This window comes from Amphiura filiformis, chromosome 11 (assembly GCF_039555335.1).
Source record: "Amphiura filiformis chromosome 11, Afil_fr2py, whole genome shotgun sequence".
In the NCBI taxonomy this organism is placed as follows: domain Eukaryota; kingdom Metazoa; phylum Echinodermata; class Ophiuroidea; order Amphilepidida; family Amphiuridae; genus Amphiura; species Amphiura filiformis.
In genome coordinates this window covers 34,229,239-34,248,563 of record NC_092638.1, presented here as the reverse complement: position 1 = coordinate 34,248,563, position 19,325 = coordinate 34,229,239, and the positions used below count along the sequence as shown (strand labels likewise).

The following is a 19,325-nucleotide window of genomic DNA, read 5'->3' as shown; positions in this document are numbered from 1 at the left end:
ACCCAGCAAACACAAAACGTTTTCGACATTATTAAAAAAGGTTAACAGAAAACGTAATATTCAAAATAATTTTTTGAAAACTTTTACTGCAATGTTGAATGTTATGTTATTAGGGTTGACAAAACATTTGGCAACATTTCAAAAATGTTGTTGCAATATGTTTTCATACACAATGTTTTTCATAAGATTAATAAAACCCGACATTTTATATTATTAATCAGTTTTATTAAAAAGCTAAAAAGTGGCGGAACTGTGCCCAAACTTAGATAATTTAGCATTTTCAGTCTTAATAATTTTAAAACGCATCCTTCTTGTATTCAAACACAATATAATTATTAATTTAGGCCTACTAAAATGTACATAGGTCCTTCCCCGGAGGATTTAAGGCCTACTTGTTCAAATTTAAAGCATCGAAAAAACTTTTAAAGAGTAAATTGCCCAAATGTACCACATACCTTGTGATGTCACCTTTCACAGGCTTAGATTTGTCCACACCTTTTTCTGTAGACTGAAATGCAGTGTTCTCCATGATTTTGGAATTATACAAGTCGTATTTGCTATAAGGCACACATCCACGTCATTAGCTCCCCGAACTAAATTTGATCGAACTTGAGAATTGATAGAGTTCAAATTATAATTTCCCCCAGATTTTATCCAATCGAGCTCATTTCTTGCCTGCGTGCTGTTCAAATGGCGTAAAATTCCACCAATACAAGTTTTTGCTGATGTCATGCATACTATTGACAGACAGTGATCGAGGGATCAAGAAGTTAAAATTATCAAAATAAAACTGGTCAGTCAAGTGACCTTTGTTCCATCACAATCAAGGCCAACATACCGGATCATCTTATCTGTTACCATGCTTATTGTATTACTCTCAACAAGTTTTTTTTTTTTTTTTTTTTTTTATCAATCAAATGTTAAAATAGTTTCCATGTCCTATAATTTGTAAATACTTTGTAACATACTATCACAATATCTGAACAAAATAATGAATACTCTCACTCATCCGGAAAGCAAAAAATGAGAGAAAAAAATAAATATTATATACCCGGGTGTAAGCAATCATATTGCTGTCAGCATGCTAGTACAGTCTCAGTACCCCTGACCTTCTGGTACTGACCGTAAGCTGGGTTGTCAGAAGATAGCCATGTTATTACAAAAGGACTATTTTAATTATTTGGATAAGAGAAACATGTGTGGCCTAAATGTTGACTTATAAGGAAGTTTATGCGGGATACCACGGGCACAGACTACCAAATAACTTCTCCATTGAAAAGCACGTGTTATGAGTCGCACTGAGGCCAAAATCACCTTTTACCCGAACTCACACGAATGCACAACACAAATACACTGTTTGATTCCCGGGGTTTGATTACGTTAACAAAATCTAAGTCTTTAATTGAAAACACATATACCAACAATTGCATATACAATAAAATCACACAATTACAGTTTTATTCAATCAGTACTTAACCAGCGGTCTTCTTGTTGGTGATCCTAGAGTTCTTGCAATGTTCTGGACGACTGATATATATATATATCCTTGCGTATGAAATCCTCACACGAAAATGATGTTGCTTTCTCCAATCATTTATCTCCTTGCGCTGCTTTCTCCCAAAATATATCTCCTTGCGCTGCTTTCTCCAAATATTTATCTCCTTGCGCTGCTTTCTCCAAAAATAGTGTTTCTTTCACCAATCGCTCTTTCTCCAGGGAACAAGCTTCTTTAACACTGCTCCGCTGTATTTGACAGATGTGTGGTTTTCATAAATCCAGCAAACTCCAGCAATTCGACAGAAGAACTTTAATCCTTTGATAAGGAACAGCACATTTGTGTACTCGAAACCTCCTTCGTTGCTGTATTAAAAATAGCTCAATTATTGGCTATGTAAACTGGTTAGAATGTACTTCTTTTTGAAGCACGAAAACCATCACACACATTTTGAGTTTTACAATCTCCCATGACATTCTGTAAAGTTCAAACAAAAGCCTCCAGCTTTTATACCAGTACTCAAGCAAAACCCATCATCTATTAATAAACCATTACTTCATTCACATTTTCACTACAGATTGCTGCAATCTTGGGATTTCCCAAGATTAATTATACACATTAACCTTTCACATTGCATCACTTCCTGGGGTTTTCCTAATGGTGCAATACATTGAACTGGGGATTTCCAAGTTCCAAACATAGATCTGGCTTTATTTACAATAATTTGGGGGAAATCCCAAAATGACTTTCCACACCAACTCTTTTAAGTGCAAGGGGTTTTCCCATCTCATGAAATGTAAGCCTCTTCCCTTGTTTGCATGGTTATATTAGGCTAGCGGGTAAGCATCATTAATTGATGTAATGTGTTCTTTGTACTGTTTATCCTGACTGCTCATAAAGTACCAGACTTGGGTCCTGTTTATCAGGGACAGTCTGTGTAGCTCAGTGGTAGAGCGCTCTCGCCCGACAAGCGAGAGGTCTGGGGTTCAAGTCCCCGCACATGCAGGTATGTTCGGAACTTATACTCTGGTATATCTGCCTATGCATGTCATGTTTCCATTTGTAAATTCATGTTAATTGTGCTAGTGTGCGAGGCGTAATTCTTCTTTCCCCTGTATTTAATTATGTTTGATTCTGGAAATAAAATACCCACACAATGCCGGTTTCAATGGTACCTTTAACCCTAACTGGCTAACTTTAGGCGCGGCCCATTATGGTTGCAACGGTCCATTATATGGTTGCAGAAACAAAAAGCTACAGGGACACCCTATAGAGGCATGAGACGTTAAAACCAACCTTTTGTTGGCAATGCATTCTGGTGAAGGGGTAACCGAAGATAGCGGTAGGGATTTCTGTAGGACAGATAAATGATCGGAACCATCTATACCGAGGGCTTTATAATTGATCATCTGCCCAAACCTTTCAGATAAGCCACGGAAAAAATATTTAAACACAGCCAAATTTAAAAGTCGCCACTAGTTCCATCCCCATTTAATCAGAGTCTGATGAGTTTATGGCAAAATAATTTATATAATCATTTTCTATACACTTTTCTCCGAAGGTGGATACCAAATATGATATCAAAAGTTTAATCATCGTGAAAATAGGAACCACTGTTTTGAAGGAAAGTGTATGGAAAATTATTATATAAATTATTTTGCCATAAACTCACAAGACTCTGATTAAATGGAGATGGAACTAGTGGCGACCTTTTAATTTGGCTGTGTTTATTAATGCGCCACACTGTCCCCATAAATCTTAAGTCCATTATAACAAAAGACACCTAATTTTAAAAAAGGTGGATAATGACAAAATGACGAAAAATTTAAACAGAGCTTCATATCTGAAATCTGCGTTTTTTACTATTCTATATAATTATATTGATTTCCCAATACTACTACAAAACACCATAAGAAATGCTACACACATTACATATTTATATAAAAAGCTTATATAAAATTTGAAAATAAAATGCAAATTTGAAAAAAAGAAACAAAATAATCCATGTTGATTCACAATAGACTGTTTCGCCCTAAGGCTCCTCAGGTGAATGAGAGAAATAGGAACAAACATAAAGTTGTACCATCAAGGTAAGCACTTAAGAGTCATTACATTTACATATCAATATTGTATGTATACAATGCTCTCCGTCACTGGATTGAGCACTCTTTTACACGAAATAATTATGTGTGTTATATAATTTTTACACGTGTTGTTTGGAAGACAAATGTACAGTGTTTATGTAATCATTGAGAAATGATGGCGTCACAAGTCAACTCGTATTACATACTGACCGACCCTCGTACAAATCAACAAGTAATTCGGTACCCCACATTTATGACCACTACTCCACTCCAAAATGCCAGCAGGAAACAGAAAAGGAGCTGATCAGTCAATTTGAGAAAGTACTACATTGTAGTACGAAACGTTTGAGGTATATTTGTTTAACATCTTAACACCAAAAATACTTTTGTATTTGTGCACAAGAACTTTACAAATTATATCTTCAAAATTGTGTCTATGCTCTGTTAACAGAACAAAATTACAACACAGTGACCTCTGGTGTGATCAAGCAAATTAAATCAGTCGGAACTCGGAAATATTGATTTTGAAATAAAGCCAAGCAGAGGAAATATTTCCTTTTGTTTCCTTTTGATTTGGAATCTCTTTAATTGTTCATATCTTAAGAACTAGAAGATCAATTGCACTGGGGTTTTCTGTAAATTTTGTAAGTGCTTTTTACTACCGTATTGTAAGAAACAAAAAATTAATAATTCCGAGTTCCGACTGATTATGTTTGATCCCATCACATATGAAGCCTATGTTATAATTATATGGCAAACACACAACGTTTCACAGTAAATATTTAAATGTTTAAATGTCGGGTTATACAAAGGTTATAGAAACGTATTATTAAATACACGTTTTAAGAACAATTTTCTTATTTGCTTGGTACACACAATCATACATAACTCGCAAACGCAAAGTAACATTTTGGGAATAAGCTTTTATCGTGAAACTGAAACATACCATAACAATCGCGTACTGGAATCACAAAATGCTCCTATAAAGAAAAATTATAATATTGCGTGCAAAGGTGCAAAATACTAGTAACGAAGCATTGACCTATATTTCTGAGTAAAATGTAAAATTCTGTGTACTAATAATACCAGATTGGAATATTAATTTATATTAATATTAATTAAGAGTATTAATTCTTTATTTAGTAATAATCGTCTTTCAGTACATCATTATGTTGTCCACGTCGCACTTTCTTTGTCTTTACAAGACGGTTAGTTTCAACCTGTGACATTGGAATGGACTCAGGGTGGAATTGCGAGGTTCGATTCCATCCAAAGGCACTTTCCATTTAATTACGTCTGGTATTAAAATAGCGACTTTTTGTAATGTAAAATAGCTCAAAATGATTATGCGCAATTACCTCGCATTTTATATTCCACCAAAACTCAATTTGCGAAAAATGCAAATACATCTTTCTTTTACTCATCCGACTATTTATCTGGGTCTCAAATTGAGAGTAACGCCAAGTTGGATTTCGCTGTGGCAGATTTGAATCAGTGAATTTACGAGGTTGCATCGCCAGCGTACGGACAGATCATCGCTCCTCTACGCGCGTCAACGCCCTGTAAGATTAAGTTTGCGCGAGCGATTAGAATCTTCCACTAAGAAATCCAATATGGCGTCAACCCCAGAAGGACAATGTTTAAGGTTATACGATGTATTGTTGGTTGAAGCAGCAGAAAAAAAATAGTTCACGGCATCTTGCGAATGGTAGTGAGCTTTAGCAAAAATTGCATTGCTCAATTCATAGCGAGCGTGTATAGGAATTCAAATATCACATTATATACTTTTGCAGGTCCTGTGGTTCGTTAGTTATGTTGTAAAGAGGGCTGAAACAACAACACTTTTGTAAAACGTACATAACTCATTAACAACAATAAATTAAGCAAGTTTTCAAAGTATATGATTTGTACGATGAACTTTTGCAAAACACCAAAGTGTTATTTTTCAATAATATATTGATTCAGATAATGACAATCGATTTTTTGGCTGCTTCGACCAACAATACCTCGTATACCCTTAATTTATGTCGGTTTGTGGATAACTTAGCTGTGTAATGGAAGCAGTTGCGAGAACAATGATAAGTGGAATTCCTATGAAAGAAAAGAACACAAATAGAGTTGTGAGTATAAAGGTGCTTGAATGCATTTAGAGTGCACACCAGTAAATACAAGTCTCCTACACCATGGGGAAAAAGTCAGTGTTTCAAACGAGGAAAATTGCAATACGACTTAATGTAGTACATTAGAAAAGGCTTAAAACCCAACAACCCTGATTCATATTTAATGTGTATGATATTTTTGACATTTTACCTATTCAACCTTATAACTCTTGAACTAAGCACCGCAGAAAAACATATTGACTTTTTTTATTCCGTGCAATGAGAGGAACAATTGGAGATACAACATGGTGGGACTATTTTTAATTTTTCCCCCACAGTGACCTTCGACCCTTCGTGGGAACCACAGGGGGCATATAAAAATGGAACCGATCAAAATGTTATCATTTCGGGTTTAAGGATTCAAAACAACATTGGTTCCACTAATGTAGGAATAAAAAATCCCAAACCCATAGCGCTCTGTGCAGAGGTTTTCTACAAGATTAGTATGGATCATCTTTGTCGCCTCATGTCCCTTTTAAAAGAAATGTTATACTTTTTATTACTGTATGCACCGGATGCGTTCACCCCTATCAAATGAAGTGAAATAAACATTTCAAAACAAGTAACTGACCCCCCTTAAATATGGCCATATTAAATATTCAAAAACGGGCGATTGTATTACAAATCTGTAAAATGCGTTGTAAGCAAAATTTATTTGTAGCAATTGTCTAAATATTGACGCCACAGCGTACATTAATTTAAATCAATGTAACCCAAGATTTGAAAGGTGCAGTAAACTGTATTGATTTGTATTCAGTATAATGGAAGCAAATCTGTGTAGTGATATCTGAGTGTTTTTGTATTATGTTGTAAGCATGATAAATGCCACTTTCAAATCTGGACCTCACTACATTAAATTGACCGGTCACCTGTGTTTTATTGTTTTCTGGGCTATCGTATCAAATGAGATGTCAAAATGCACAGAAATAAATTCTGCTTCCAACGCATTTTACAGATTTGTAATACAACATCCAGCCCGTTTTTGAATAATCGCCTTTATTCAAGGGGGCTAATAACTTTTTGAGATGTTTAATAGGGAGCGGTAATTATTCAGTAAGCCAGGGGGTCAAAGGTTTTTGATGACGTCACGGTGGCGAAACACGATATTACAACAGATACTGTGTAGATACTGAGATCTGCCTTCTCTCTCTCTCTCTCTCTCTCTCTCTCTCTCTCTCTCTCTCTCTCTCTCTCTCTCTCTCTCTTTGTTGAAAACACAATTATTACTGTATCTTTGCAGCACTGAGCCATATCTGATATACGTATAAGCTCGTATACTCGACAGGCTCGCAGTTTTACGATTGTACATACTGAGCATGGATTGACTGGGTGTGATAAATGGCATGACATACATGTATTATCCTAGTACTGGTGGATTTCTATATACATATACGTGTTGCTATATTAGCCTACATTTATAGTGTGAGTATATATACATATTATTAAACTGCATTAAAAATAATTTATAGCTATATACCTATAATGATGCAAATGGTCATATTGGTAGACATTTTAGACCTAGGTCATGTAGCTTATATTATTTTTGGTAGGTGATACAAATGCTACGTACCATGGCGACTGTTAAAGGTGAACCTCATTGAAAATAAAGTTATATATCAATGGAAAGCTTATGATGTCAGGATATTAAAAATTATTTTTTTTGAATGGCCAATAAAGCTGAAAAATTAAAAAAATGATTGAATTTTTGGTCTTTTTTAAGGCGCCCAAAAAGCACCCAAATCAATCGTCTATGACCTTGAGAATGCTCGTGACGTAAGCTCAGGGTTCGCAGTCACGTGATCTTACTCGGAAACGTGTAAAAAAGACTTGCTTCCTGTACTTTGCAAGCTGCCCGGCAAGTCTGATTTTCACAATAAAGCTTGAAATTAGAGGAATCTTCAAGTTGCTGGTTCCTTCTATATATATTAGAAATAATAGAATTATTGTCAACACATAAATTTTCCGTAAATTTTGACAAAATCAGTCATAACTGGCTGGGTATAACTGGGTAATAATTGAGTTTGAATTTCGCGCTGGGATCAATCCCATGCGCAAATGCTTGCTGCTACCGTTCATGTCATGGACTGAATAAACATGATCGAATAACAAATTAAATACTTGTTTGTTACATTCCCTATATATTCTTGATTCATTGTAAAATGTCTGATTAAAAAAATATCGTCTTGCAGTAATCCAAAATTAATAAAAACCGCCGATTTCATCAAATCCAGCCCATATAAAGGTTTTCATATTTAGCGCATTGCGGTAATACGTACGTTCTTTCCACACAATCACGATTGAAAGAAATAGATACTTTATTATGAAATAAATACAATTTAGACTTAGTAGACCGTTATTTGATGGAATTCTGAAATCTGAATAAAATTAAAATATTGTCGCTTGTGTCATGATTCTTTAATAATAGTACAATCAGTTTACGGTACTGAAAAAGTGAAACATTCATGTTTTATGGATTACCGAACACGATGCGTAAGGGTCGGTTCATAGTGAATATTCGAAGGCGAATATTCGGCTTCGAATACTTTTTGTGACGTCAAAATATATACGGCAACGAATAAAAACGGAGTTGAATGGGATTAAATATCGCGCAACTGATAGCGAGATACTATTGATTTATATGAAAGGCTCGAGGTCACCTAAATATCGTTCGATGAACGATGATTTCAAAAATCCCCAATGAAAATTAAGGAATCTGGAATGAGCATTTTGAGCGTTTTGACAGTATTTTTGTGGGACATGAGAGCTCATCAGACATATCGAATTACATTATGAATACGAAGAATGTCTTTCTGATATCAAATAATTTTCATTTTTTGAAATTCACGATATAAATACAAATTTTATGACAAATTATTAAAATTTGATATTTTTCACATATTGATATATAACAGTCAACAGTAAATATTATAAATCTAATGATATTTTCTTAAAGTGTATGTAGCTGGGAGGAAAAGCCGACGATCAATTGAAAATTTTGCCCTTTCATATTGAAGATATGGATTTTTTTCCTCAAAAGACCTATTTTTTTTTGGTGTTTTGGCGAAAAATCCATATCTTCAATACGAAAGGTCAAAATTTTCAATTGATTGTCGGTTTTTCATCCCACATACATACATGGCCGTTCCTAGGAATTTTGCCGCCATATAGGCAATGCCTCTCCCTGCCGCCCCACCAAAGCATACCAATAAAAGTATTAAGGTGGTTACCCCTTGAAAACTCCTCAGTTTTGACCTATTTGTATACTGCCCACGACCGTTTTCCTCAGTGGCGAAGCGCGCGAAAAATATTCCCATTTTTAAAGCTAAACTGTTGAAATATGGTGCCCCCCCCCCCCGGATCTACGCCTATCACTAGTATCAGCCAATGAAAAAAGTATTCACCGGAAATATATTTGTGGGAGTTGAAACTATGCAGAACAACCAAAACCACGAGCGTTGGTACCCTATCATTGCGTGTTCTTTTAAAATAAATTCTTGTTTATTTCTATAATTTGTGAATCAGGAGCCTATCAGGCAGTAAAACACACTAGCAATGGAGGCCTACACAAGTTCGGAACGAGACCTTTTATCTTTTGACGCGTATTTCGGTCGAATGCCAAAATTGATTGCTCAATGAATCATGAAATGAGAGCAATACTACTTTGATGATACCGATCTCAAGTGGACATCAGCCAATGAAAAAAGTATTCACCGGAAATATATTTGTGGGAGTTGAATTTTGTTGAACTCGACAGATATATATTTGGTGGGTCACCGTGGGTGGTCTCATATATAACACTTGTGAGGGCTGTCATATTTGTCGTCGCTTCAATCACATCTTATGATATTTATTTATTTATTTATTTATTTATTTATTTATTTATTTATTTATTTATTTATTTATTTATTTATTTATTTATTTATTTATTTATTTATTTATTTATTTATTGATTTATTGACTTATTTATTGACTTATTTATTGACTTATTTATTTATTTATTTTTTATTTATTTATTTATCTATTGACTCATTCATTTCTTGATTTGCTTTGCAGTTGAAACCTACAAGCAGGTATGGGTCAACCTCCGCGCCGGTTACAGGCAGGTCGTAAATGCCCCGAAAAGCAAATCTTTTCGACTCCTATTCAGGTCAGGGGCGTAACCAGACCTGACCTTCCGGGGGAGGGGCAAGATTGAAAAATTTCCCAATTTCTGATCAAAAGTTTTAGTATTTATGTTCGAGAGAAAACTCGCTTGCCGCGAAGCGTTAAACGGGTGGAGTCGGTGGGGTCCAGGGGCAAAGCCCAGGCGGGGGTCAAGGGGGCTGAGCGCCATGAAGCTCCTGGTGTTTGGCATATTAGAAAATATCAGTGTTTCAGAGTACAAATTTCACAATGAAAGTAGTAGGCCTATAGATCTTCTTCCCTCTTTCTTTCCCTTTTCTCTTCTCCCTTGAGTCCCTTCCCCTTTTCTCTTCTTTCCTCTTTCTCTTTCTCCTCTTTTCTTCCCTCTTTTTCTTTTTCTTCTTTTCCCTTTCTCTTCCCTCTTTCTTTCCTTTTTTCTCTTCTCCCTTCCCCTTTTTCTCTTCTTTCCCTTTCTCTTCCCTCTTTTTTCTTCCCTCTTTTTTCTCTCTTTCCCCCTTTTCCCCCTCCCAATTTTTTACTCTTCTTCCAGGTTTTTTGTGTCCAGGGGCAGCTTGCACCCCGGCCCCCACTGGTTACGCCACTGCTCCTATTTAGACCCATTTATACAGACATTAAATCATGACAATAGTTCAATGGAGTTTACCTATTATGATTTTCGTTAAAGAAATTCTCTAAATTTTGCTTCCATTGGTCAACGGGCAATACTTGTTAACAGTCGGGCAACACTGTGAATTGTAGAAATATATCTTTCTCCGGTTCATAGTTTTATATTCGAAGCCGCATATATTTTGACGCCCAAAACGTATTCGAAGCCGAATATTCGCCTTCGAATATTCACTTTGAACCAGCCTTAAATTGCTGCTGAAGTGCAGGGACGGATATGCACAAACACAGCGACTCGCTTCGGTGCTTCGTCCTCTGTGTTTCATGGGGTGTTTCAGCAAATTTGATCAATCGTTCCCTCATATTTGGAACATTAAAGGCTGGTTCAAAGTGTATATTCGAAGGCGAATATTCGGCTTCGAATACTTTTTGGTCGTCAAAATATATGCGGCTTCGAATATAAAACTATGAACCGGAGAAAGATATATTTCTACAATTCACAGCGTTGCCCGACTGTTAACAAGTATTGCCTGTTGACCTAGGTAAGCAAAAATTAGAGAATTTCTTTAACGTAGTCAATACAATAATAGGTAAACTCAATATTGAACTACTGTCATGATTTAATGTCTGTAAAATAAAAATGAATAAATTAATTAATAAGTTAATAAAGAAATAAATAAGTCAATAAGTGACCATGCGTTTTAAGTGTAACATTTTGGGGTTCATAATATAGGCCTACCCCGGGGAGGCCTACAGCCTATGTAGTTAAATTTGGTGTCAAACTAAAGCTTGTGATGAGACCAATACAGTAGGCATAATAAATGTTGTAAACATTACTAACATTTGCATAATTTGCGGGGTTGATGATGATCAGGAGGAGCAAATTGAATATAAGTGACCCCAGTGGTCATATAATGCAAGAGGGCCATTTCTTTTTTCACATTTTGTTTGCAATTCACTTTAAACTGCATACTTTAACACCATGCAATCATATTCCAGGTAATTTAATTTGCTTTGAGAAGCAATTTTGCATATTTTATTTTCTGTAATTATCAAACACATGGCTAATTGTTATCTAATCAAGTATAACATTATAATTATAATTATAGGCCTATTAATAGTAATGCGTTGAGTTTTTAAAAAGTAATATCCGCCTTTTTTCTTTCGTTTTGAAATGACATACTCGTTACAAAAACAAATCAGCATGGAAAACATTTTTTTTTTTCGTCAGAGGCAGATATTTGGTCTATTCAGTGTCATAAAGCTACAAATAGACGATCTTTTTAATTCATTTTTAAATGGCTTTTTCTTTTTCAACCTTATTGTTTGTATTTAAAATGTTCACACAATCTGACAATGTCCCAACTTATACCTAATGTGAATCGAGCCATTTAACATGTGCTTGTAGGACAACGATTTTGAATTAAACATATTAATTGTGATATTTTAATTCCCCTAGAACACCACAGTTAAGCGTTAAGTCCAAAATTGTAAGTGGATTTTCTTTTATTTTACCTCATTATTTCCTTAAAATTACTCGAAAACCCTCCTAAGAGTTGTTACTGATATACATTTCATAATTTCGGGCAAAGAATAGCCAAATAGTTGACCGAAATCGTATATTTGCACCAATATTTGACTGAAATCGTATATTAGCATTACCGCCCCTTCGTGACTTTATTGCAAGCTAAACTGCTGCTAAATGTGAAACGAGATTACTTGAAATATATATTTCAAGAGTTGAACAAGTTTCAACTCTACTAATATATTTCTGAAATATGTTTATCTGATTGGTTGATGGTCAAGAGGATTACGGCATCCTCAAAGTCTCTTGCTGTAATTCTCTAATCGATATCTATTATAGGACCGATCTTTTGAAATCCATACAACCGTGGCAAATGAAATAGTCTCGGATCATAATTTGTGCACGATACAACGTTGATGACGCCAGATTTCGGAATTTTATTTAAAATAGGCATAAATTACCTTGAACAGGTTGAATGCTGGCAAAAGTAGATACAATAACTGTGGGTCGAATTTACATTAATCAGTGTCCTGGGCCAGGATAACATTTAGGACTCCTTCGCATTCTAAAACAATACTTCACCGAATGTCCTTGCTTTCATTTTCTCATTTAATTTATTTTTATTTTTATTAATTTCTTTATTCACTGCCTATGTGGTCAATCCGGTATTGCCAAATATTTCTCGTCCATTACCCGTGTTAATCTATTTATTTATTAAAATGCACCATCTATTAAGGGATCTAGAATGAGCGTTTATTGCGTTTCGACAGTATTTTTTGTGGGACATGAGAGCACCTCAGACCTATCGAATTGCATTCTGAATACGAAGCATGTCTTTCTGATATCAAATAATTTTCATTTTTGAAAATCACAATATAATACAAATTTTATGACAAATTATAAAAATTTAATATTTTTCAAATTTTTGATATATAACAGTCCTCGAAGTAAATTATATAAATCTAATGATATATTCTTAAAGTGTATGTAGCTGGGAGGAAAGCCGACGGTCAATTGAAAATTTTGACCTTTCATATTGAAGATATGGATTTTTTTTTTTTTTTTTGGTGTTTTGGGAAAAAATCCATATCTCCAATACGAAAGGTCAAAATTTTCAATTGATCGTCGGCTTTTCATCACACCTACATACACTTTAAGTATAAATCATCAGATTTGTAAAGTTTACTTCGAGTACTGTTAAATATCAAAATATCAATTTTAATGATTTGCCATAAAATGTGTATTAAATTGCGAATTTCAAAAAATCAAAATTATTTGATATCAGAAGGACATTCTTCGTATTCAGAATGCAATTCGATATGTCTGATGTGCTCTAATGTCCCAAAATAAATACTGTCCAAACGTTCATACCCCAGCCCTTAAATTCCTGTAATACAATGTATAGGCCTAGTGTATTTGATAACAAAGTTGTTTTTATTTTTGATTGGAATTTGGGGTTCCATAGATTTACATTATTAATATTAATGTACAAAATGCAAACGAATGTATATATATATTTGATTGTTTTGTAAACATTAATTTTGATGTTTATTCATAATTATGTCTGGAAAGTCAGGAAAAAAGGAGTATCGATATTTCCTGGGAAAGTGGATCAGATGAGCAGTGAGTAAAAACATTCGCTCTAAATGTTTATTTGATTTTTATTTTTTTATGAATTTATTAGGCCTACTGGTAAAGTGCAGAAAAAACTCCAAACGCACTCTACGATTTTTCATCAGCTGCAGTAGAAATTTCTCTTGCATGGATTTTCGGGTGATCTCGCTTGGATTTAGCAAACAATGAACCGTTCACTTGTACATTTGTAGGTTATGTTTGTAAGCCTAAATATCATATTATTTGCATAAAACATAACTTACCATCACTACAGCATTGGAATGCTATTGCCTGCCAGGCATTTTCCTTTTTCTGGACGTCTTTATATTTAGTCCCTTACTTTTATGTCATATAAAATGGGTACGCTTGTACCGCACTAATAACGTTTTCTTTCAGTTCGTTATCAGCCATTTTGGAACTATTTGCACAACTGTGCAGGTTAATTTTCATTGGGGATTTTTGAAATCATCGTTCGTCAGGTGACCTCGAGCCTTTCATATAAATCAATAGTATCTCGCTATCAGTTGCGCGATATTTAATCCGACTCAACTCGGCGTGTCATCATATTTTATTCGTTACCGTATATATTTTGACGTCACAAAAAGTATTCGACAACGAATATTCGCCTTCGAATATTCACTATGAACCGACCCTTACAGGAATAAATTTTGCTGATGAAGTAGCAATAAGTTGGAATTATCAGAATGTGAATATCAAATTGGTCATTTTGTCTGCAAGTACAGTACAGTCGCGGATACTGAACACTCGGCGTAGTGAGACTCAGTCACTGAGCTCATCCCGTATGTATCTATACGAGTTCGCCTATCATACATGACCGGATGTAAAGCTAAGAAATAATTAAAAAATCCTGTACATGTACCTTATTCTATTCCTTCATTTTCTCATTGTGATAAGTTCATCTCAACTTGGTGTGACGATCTGAACTGGTAGCACTAGCAGTTATTTTTTGTAATCTGTTTTCATTCCGGTTCTTCGGCGAATCTTCGCTCTTCGTGCTTTACTGTAATATTCCCTATGCATATCGTGGATGGCTTGGCCTATCCCAAATCACCCCGGCCAGCGCTTTTCCCATTTTTAAATCCACACACTTTATTCAGGAACTTCATTCTTAATTTGATCATGATATTTCCTTCATGTTATTCTTATTTTATTGAAGATATTTTTCATGTAAAGTAAGTTGACAATGACTGAATTCGTGCATTGGCCCGATGCATGCCACAGTAATACACGGACATTGTGTTTACAATCAAACCCGGAAGTAAATGTGTGTCCCTGGGCTGACGTCATCAACGAAAGCGCCCAATTTGAACGATTTCGTTTTGTAATTTAGGGAGGTGCCAATATCCAATCTTTGCATGGAGATTATGTCTAGCCTGGTACCCTATGCAAATAAAAAATATTCTTTTCTGCTTCCTGACATCATAAGCTTTCCATTGATATATAACTTTATTTTCAATGAGGTTCACCTTTAAAATTCTACATTCTAGCGGTACATCTTTTACTTGTCATAAATAACGTATCGCTAGTCTTGAGTCACTGAAATTCCAGTGTAGTAAGTGGATTCCTTACCCCTCCACCCTCCAGAAGCTGTAGATGTCCAGTTTTTTACTCGCACCCGTTGTATATATTGTGAGCACCAAGTGAGCACAGATTCCTCCTACGTCAAGCTTCTACTTTATTGGAGTGTATCATATCAAGCAAGCAAGCACCTATAATATACAGAACTTGTTTCCAGTGTGTTCTTATTTTTTGAGCAAAATGCAAAATAGTCACAAATTTATCAAGGGGTGTAATATGTCAAAAGACATAATTATTTTTTGAGACATATTATTTATAAATATAAATTTGTCAACTTTTCTCATCCCAAAATGGGGATTATACAGTTATATAATTATAGTATAAATGCATAGCTATGGGTCTCCTCTATCCAGTGATACTAAAATAAGTACAAACATTTCCCACATAATGTCGATATGACGTCATAATGTGAGGGCGCCCATGCAAATTTGGGAGAATTCTGGCTATGTACAAAAGTATAATCAACATTGATTTTCGGCTACTAAAATGAGCGCAAAGGATTGATCTACGATTAGCTTAGGTCGTTTGGGCGTAAACGCGTGCATTTTTTTATGGCGGATAAAAATCTTGGGAGTGGTAGTTCAAGGGTTAAAATGGCACTTCGTGATTCACAGCCTCATCCCCCAAATTACTCCAAAGAAGTTTAGATTTTTTTATACTATAAGAAACCTAGGAGTGCACAATGTCCACTATAGTACACCTAACATTTTTTATAGTGCAACCTAAACATGCACAGAATGATATGCCCAAAATCACAAATAAAAATTTAGCTAAATCCTCAATTTTACACTTTTCTTCTCAATTTGAAAACTGAACTTTTTGTTAATTCTTTTCATTTATCCATACTTTTTATCATTTATCCATAGATTTTTTATTCTGTCTTCCATTCTTTCCATCTTTCTTTCGTTTTCTTTTCTTATTTCTTTCTTATTTCTCTTCCTTTTTCTCTTTCTTATATCTCATTTGTCTGTTTCCTTGTATATAGCGATTAACAAAATGGGCCAAGTCAAGAGTCGGCGAAGTGGATTGACGAAATCAACGGTAATATATGACTCAGCGTGTATTATCGACATACTCGTAGATGATATACTACTGAAGATATTTTCTCTCTTGACCATATCTGAGAAGCTTACAGCATCCAGGTTTGTAATTCATTTTCGTAATTAATTGCCTAACCCAAGTGATTTTTGCGACGAGGAAGGAAAGCAGGAAGGAAGAAGGTGAAGAGACAAGTTGGTTTTCTCCAGTCCAGTTTTTGAAGAACCATGGAATCGTAGGGTTATTAGGACAAGACCCTGAGTCGGTGCTTATGTGTTCTCTGATCATTGCGTAATCGAAACACGTGTAATGTTTGGGTTGTCTGTCGCTTTGAGCATCGACGTTTTTGATATTTGGTAGTGTAACATTGTTTCCCCTTATTTCAAATGTTGAACGTAAAACATGGTGAAATGCATATTATTATACGCTGAAATTCAGATGTGATTGATTTCTGGCAGTCCACAACATTGGTCTTTTCAGAAACATTACAATTTTTGTTTAAATGTTGTCCAATTTCGCCTGAATTTGGCAATAGGTAAGAATACATATAATAAACTGATTTTCTAACTTAGATTATTTTTATCTCATTTCAATTCGACAGAACATGTAAACGGTGGCACAGTCTCATCAAAGAGCCACACATGTGGCAAACTGTAGACTTTTGGAATGGTTTCAACCTGGACTCACCATATCAGAGTGAACATGATGAAGCGAAGTACATTGCAAAGTTAGCAAACACGACCATGCGATTCCTTCAATCTTACACAGACTCTTCGCTAAGAGTGGTGTATCTCAGGGCTTCAAACTGGACCGTTATGCGATACTTGACCAACAAGTGCCCAAATCTGCAAACGCTTTCTTTTCTTTCACCAGATCAACACATTCCGTATTCTTGCAATAAGGACATGATTAAGTATTTTTCCAAGACCAACTTTGCTTTACCTTTACAACTTGAAAAGCTTCAGCTATCCTTCGTTGCTAACATAAATTGTACGTTTGATGATAATTATCCCCCAAAAGAATTTTGGACAATATCAATCATACAATTCAGAGTCATTGTCATACCAAGAATTCTACAATGTCAAAATTTACGCCACCTAACACTTTATAAGTGTAATGAAATATCACCAGAAGACGTGGAAATATTGACGTCTGGATTACCAAAGCTTCAAGAAATATGTCTGCTTCATTTCACGACTTCATCTTTGGTTACACGTGACCATGCCCAGGCTGCAGTTGTAGAGGAGATCCTACGTATAATTGTTAATAACCTTCAAGATCTTACAAGCCTTCATATAATAACGGCTAAATATTATAGATGTGCACGGCCCATGTATGTTGCAGATGAGTACAGTATAGATAACATCTTACAAGAATTGTGTAATCGACAAAAGTTTACAGATCTTCACGTCACAGAGGCTTTATTTAGCCCAGTATCTTTCGCTACTATGACCCAAGCACTACCTAATATGACAGAACTGGGGCTTTACGCTTGCAGCTGCGTAACTGATGAAATTATGAAAACAATAGCACGTGATCTATCAAATCTAAAGATGCTATTATTAAACGATTCCGGACCATACACAGACACAGGACTGAAAGCATTGCAATATCATCCGTCTTTGCAATCATTGACTATTTTCAAGGAACCGCGACAAATTGATAGACCGAAACTGTCGACAGAAGCTATTTTTAAAACGCTTGTGTCGTTACCAAAGCTCAAGCAAGCAAACCTTCTGAAATGTGGTTATAGCTACCATGATAATAACTTTCAGCGATATTTAGATGAGCTTCACGCAATTAAGCCACATATCAGAATCTGCACCCAGCAGTGGCGTCGCCATTTACCCTGCGTGTCTTGCGGCAACAGCTTTTATGGAAATGATATGAGAAAATACACATTCTTTCCTGTTTAATCAATGAAACGTACCCTTTGATAAATAAGTATGTAATCAGGTAAATATTCTGACCATGTGAATTTGTTGTATTTTTTCCAGTTGTATAATCCAAGATTTGTTGCTCAAATCCAATACAGGTTTAGAAATTGATCAGAATTGGTCAGAATTGATCATTTACCGCTGATAACATGTCTAGTGAGTAGATGATGTCAATACTTGTTTAAAGTATAGAAATGACACTTGCCATACTTGTTAAGGTTTCTTAATTGTTATTTTTGAACCTCGAATCTCAGCAAACATGGATTTTTTTAAACGTTATAAGCGTGTTATAAACACTTTTGGTTTGGGTTAAAATCATTCGTGAATATATATCGAAATCAGTTTAGAATAGTGTTGGCTTTCCTGATCCGTCCCGGTTATAGAGCGCCCATATGGGAAACAATGTTTCGGCACTATTAAATGCACTGACTAGTGGCTACATAATTATATAGAATGTATACACCAAGATCAAATTAAAAATAATCAATTGACTACAATTGCTTACCCCATGCCAATATGGCTGCTTTGATGGTAAACATGGTCTTTTCTAGACCAGATCCCATTCTTGTTGTCACAAAATCGTTAAGGGGTACTACACCTGTGGTAAATTGTGACTATTTTTGCATTTTTCTAAAAAAAAATAACACACTGGTAACAAAAGTTATGTATATTATTGGGGCAAGGGATCCAATTACTACACTGAAATTTCAGTAACTCAAGACAAGCGGTTCAGCATATATGATAGGAAATGAGGTACATCCTAGCGGTACCTTATTTCTTATCATAAATAACGAACCGCTTGTCTTGTGTCACTGAAATTCCAGTGTAGTAATTGGATTCCTTGCCCCAATAATACACATAACTTTTGTTACCAGTGTGTTATTAGTTTTTGAGAAAAATGCAAAAATAGACACAAATTTATCGAGGGGTGTAGTACCCCCTTAACGCAAAACACCGTAGTCCAAAACGCTGACACTAAAGCGAAGAAGTGGATCAATGCCGCTACAACGGTGCACCAGATTGCACCAATTGATGGAATACGCGGTCTTTCATCGGTAATAGTCACAAAAATAATTGCCACACTCAATCCAAGTAGGGCAGTACAGAAGTTCAGCAGAATTTTACTGC

The 19,325-nt window shown here is 35.3% G+C and overlaps 2 protein-coding genes across 2 annotated transcripts in view; one reads left to right on the top strand and one right to left on the bottom strand.

The window, feature by feature from the left end:
• The window catches only part of LOC140164765 (sodium- and chloride-dependent GABA transporter ine-like), a 37,271-nt gene extending 36,722 nt beyond the window's left edge, over positions 1 to 549 (bottom strand). The window contains exon 1 of the mRNA XM_072188133.1: positions 456 to 549. Coding sequence (XP_072044234.1) covers positions 456 to 529 — 74 coding nt within the window. The 5' untranslated portion in view covers positions 530 to 549. The remainder of the gene's footprint in view (positions 1 to 455) is intronic.
• Positions 550 to 6,842: 6,293 nt separating this feature from the next.
• LOC140163987 (uncharacterized) lies at positions 6,843 to 18,777 on the top strand. Its single transcript, XM_072187273.1, has 3 exons — positions 6,843 to 7,160; positions 16,208 to 16,364; positions 16,862 to 18,777. The coding sequence occupies exons 2-3, from the start codon at positions 16,219 to 16,221 to the stop codon at positions 18,174 to 18,176; spliced, it is 1,461 nt and encodes a 486-aa protein (XP_072043374.1). The 5' UTR covers positions 6,843 to 7,160; positions 16,208 to 16,218; the 3' UTR covers positions 18,177 to 18,777.
• The last annotated feature ends 548 nt before the right edge of the window (positions 18,778 to 19,325 follow it).

Coding starts and splice junctions, on each gene's coding strand:
- LOC140163987 (XM_072187273.1), top strand. CDS start 16,219: ATGGGCCAAGTCAAGAGTCGGCGAAGTGGATTGACGAAATCAACGGTA. Junction 16,365..16,861: donor GAGAAGCTTACAGCATCCAG/GTTTGTAATTCA, acceptor TCAATTCGACAG/AACATGTAAACGGTGGCACA.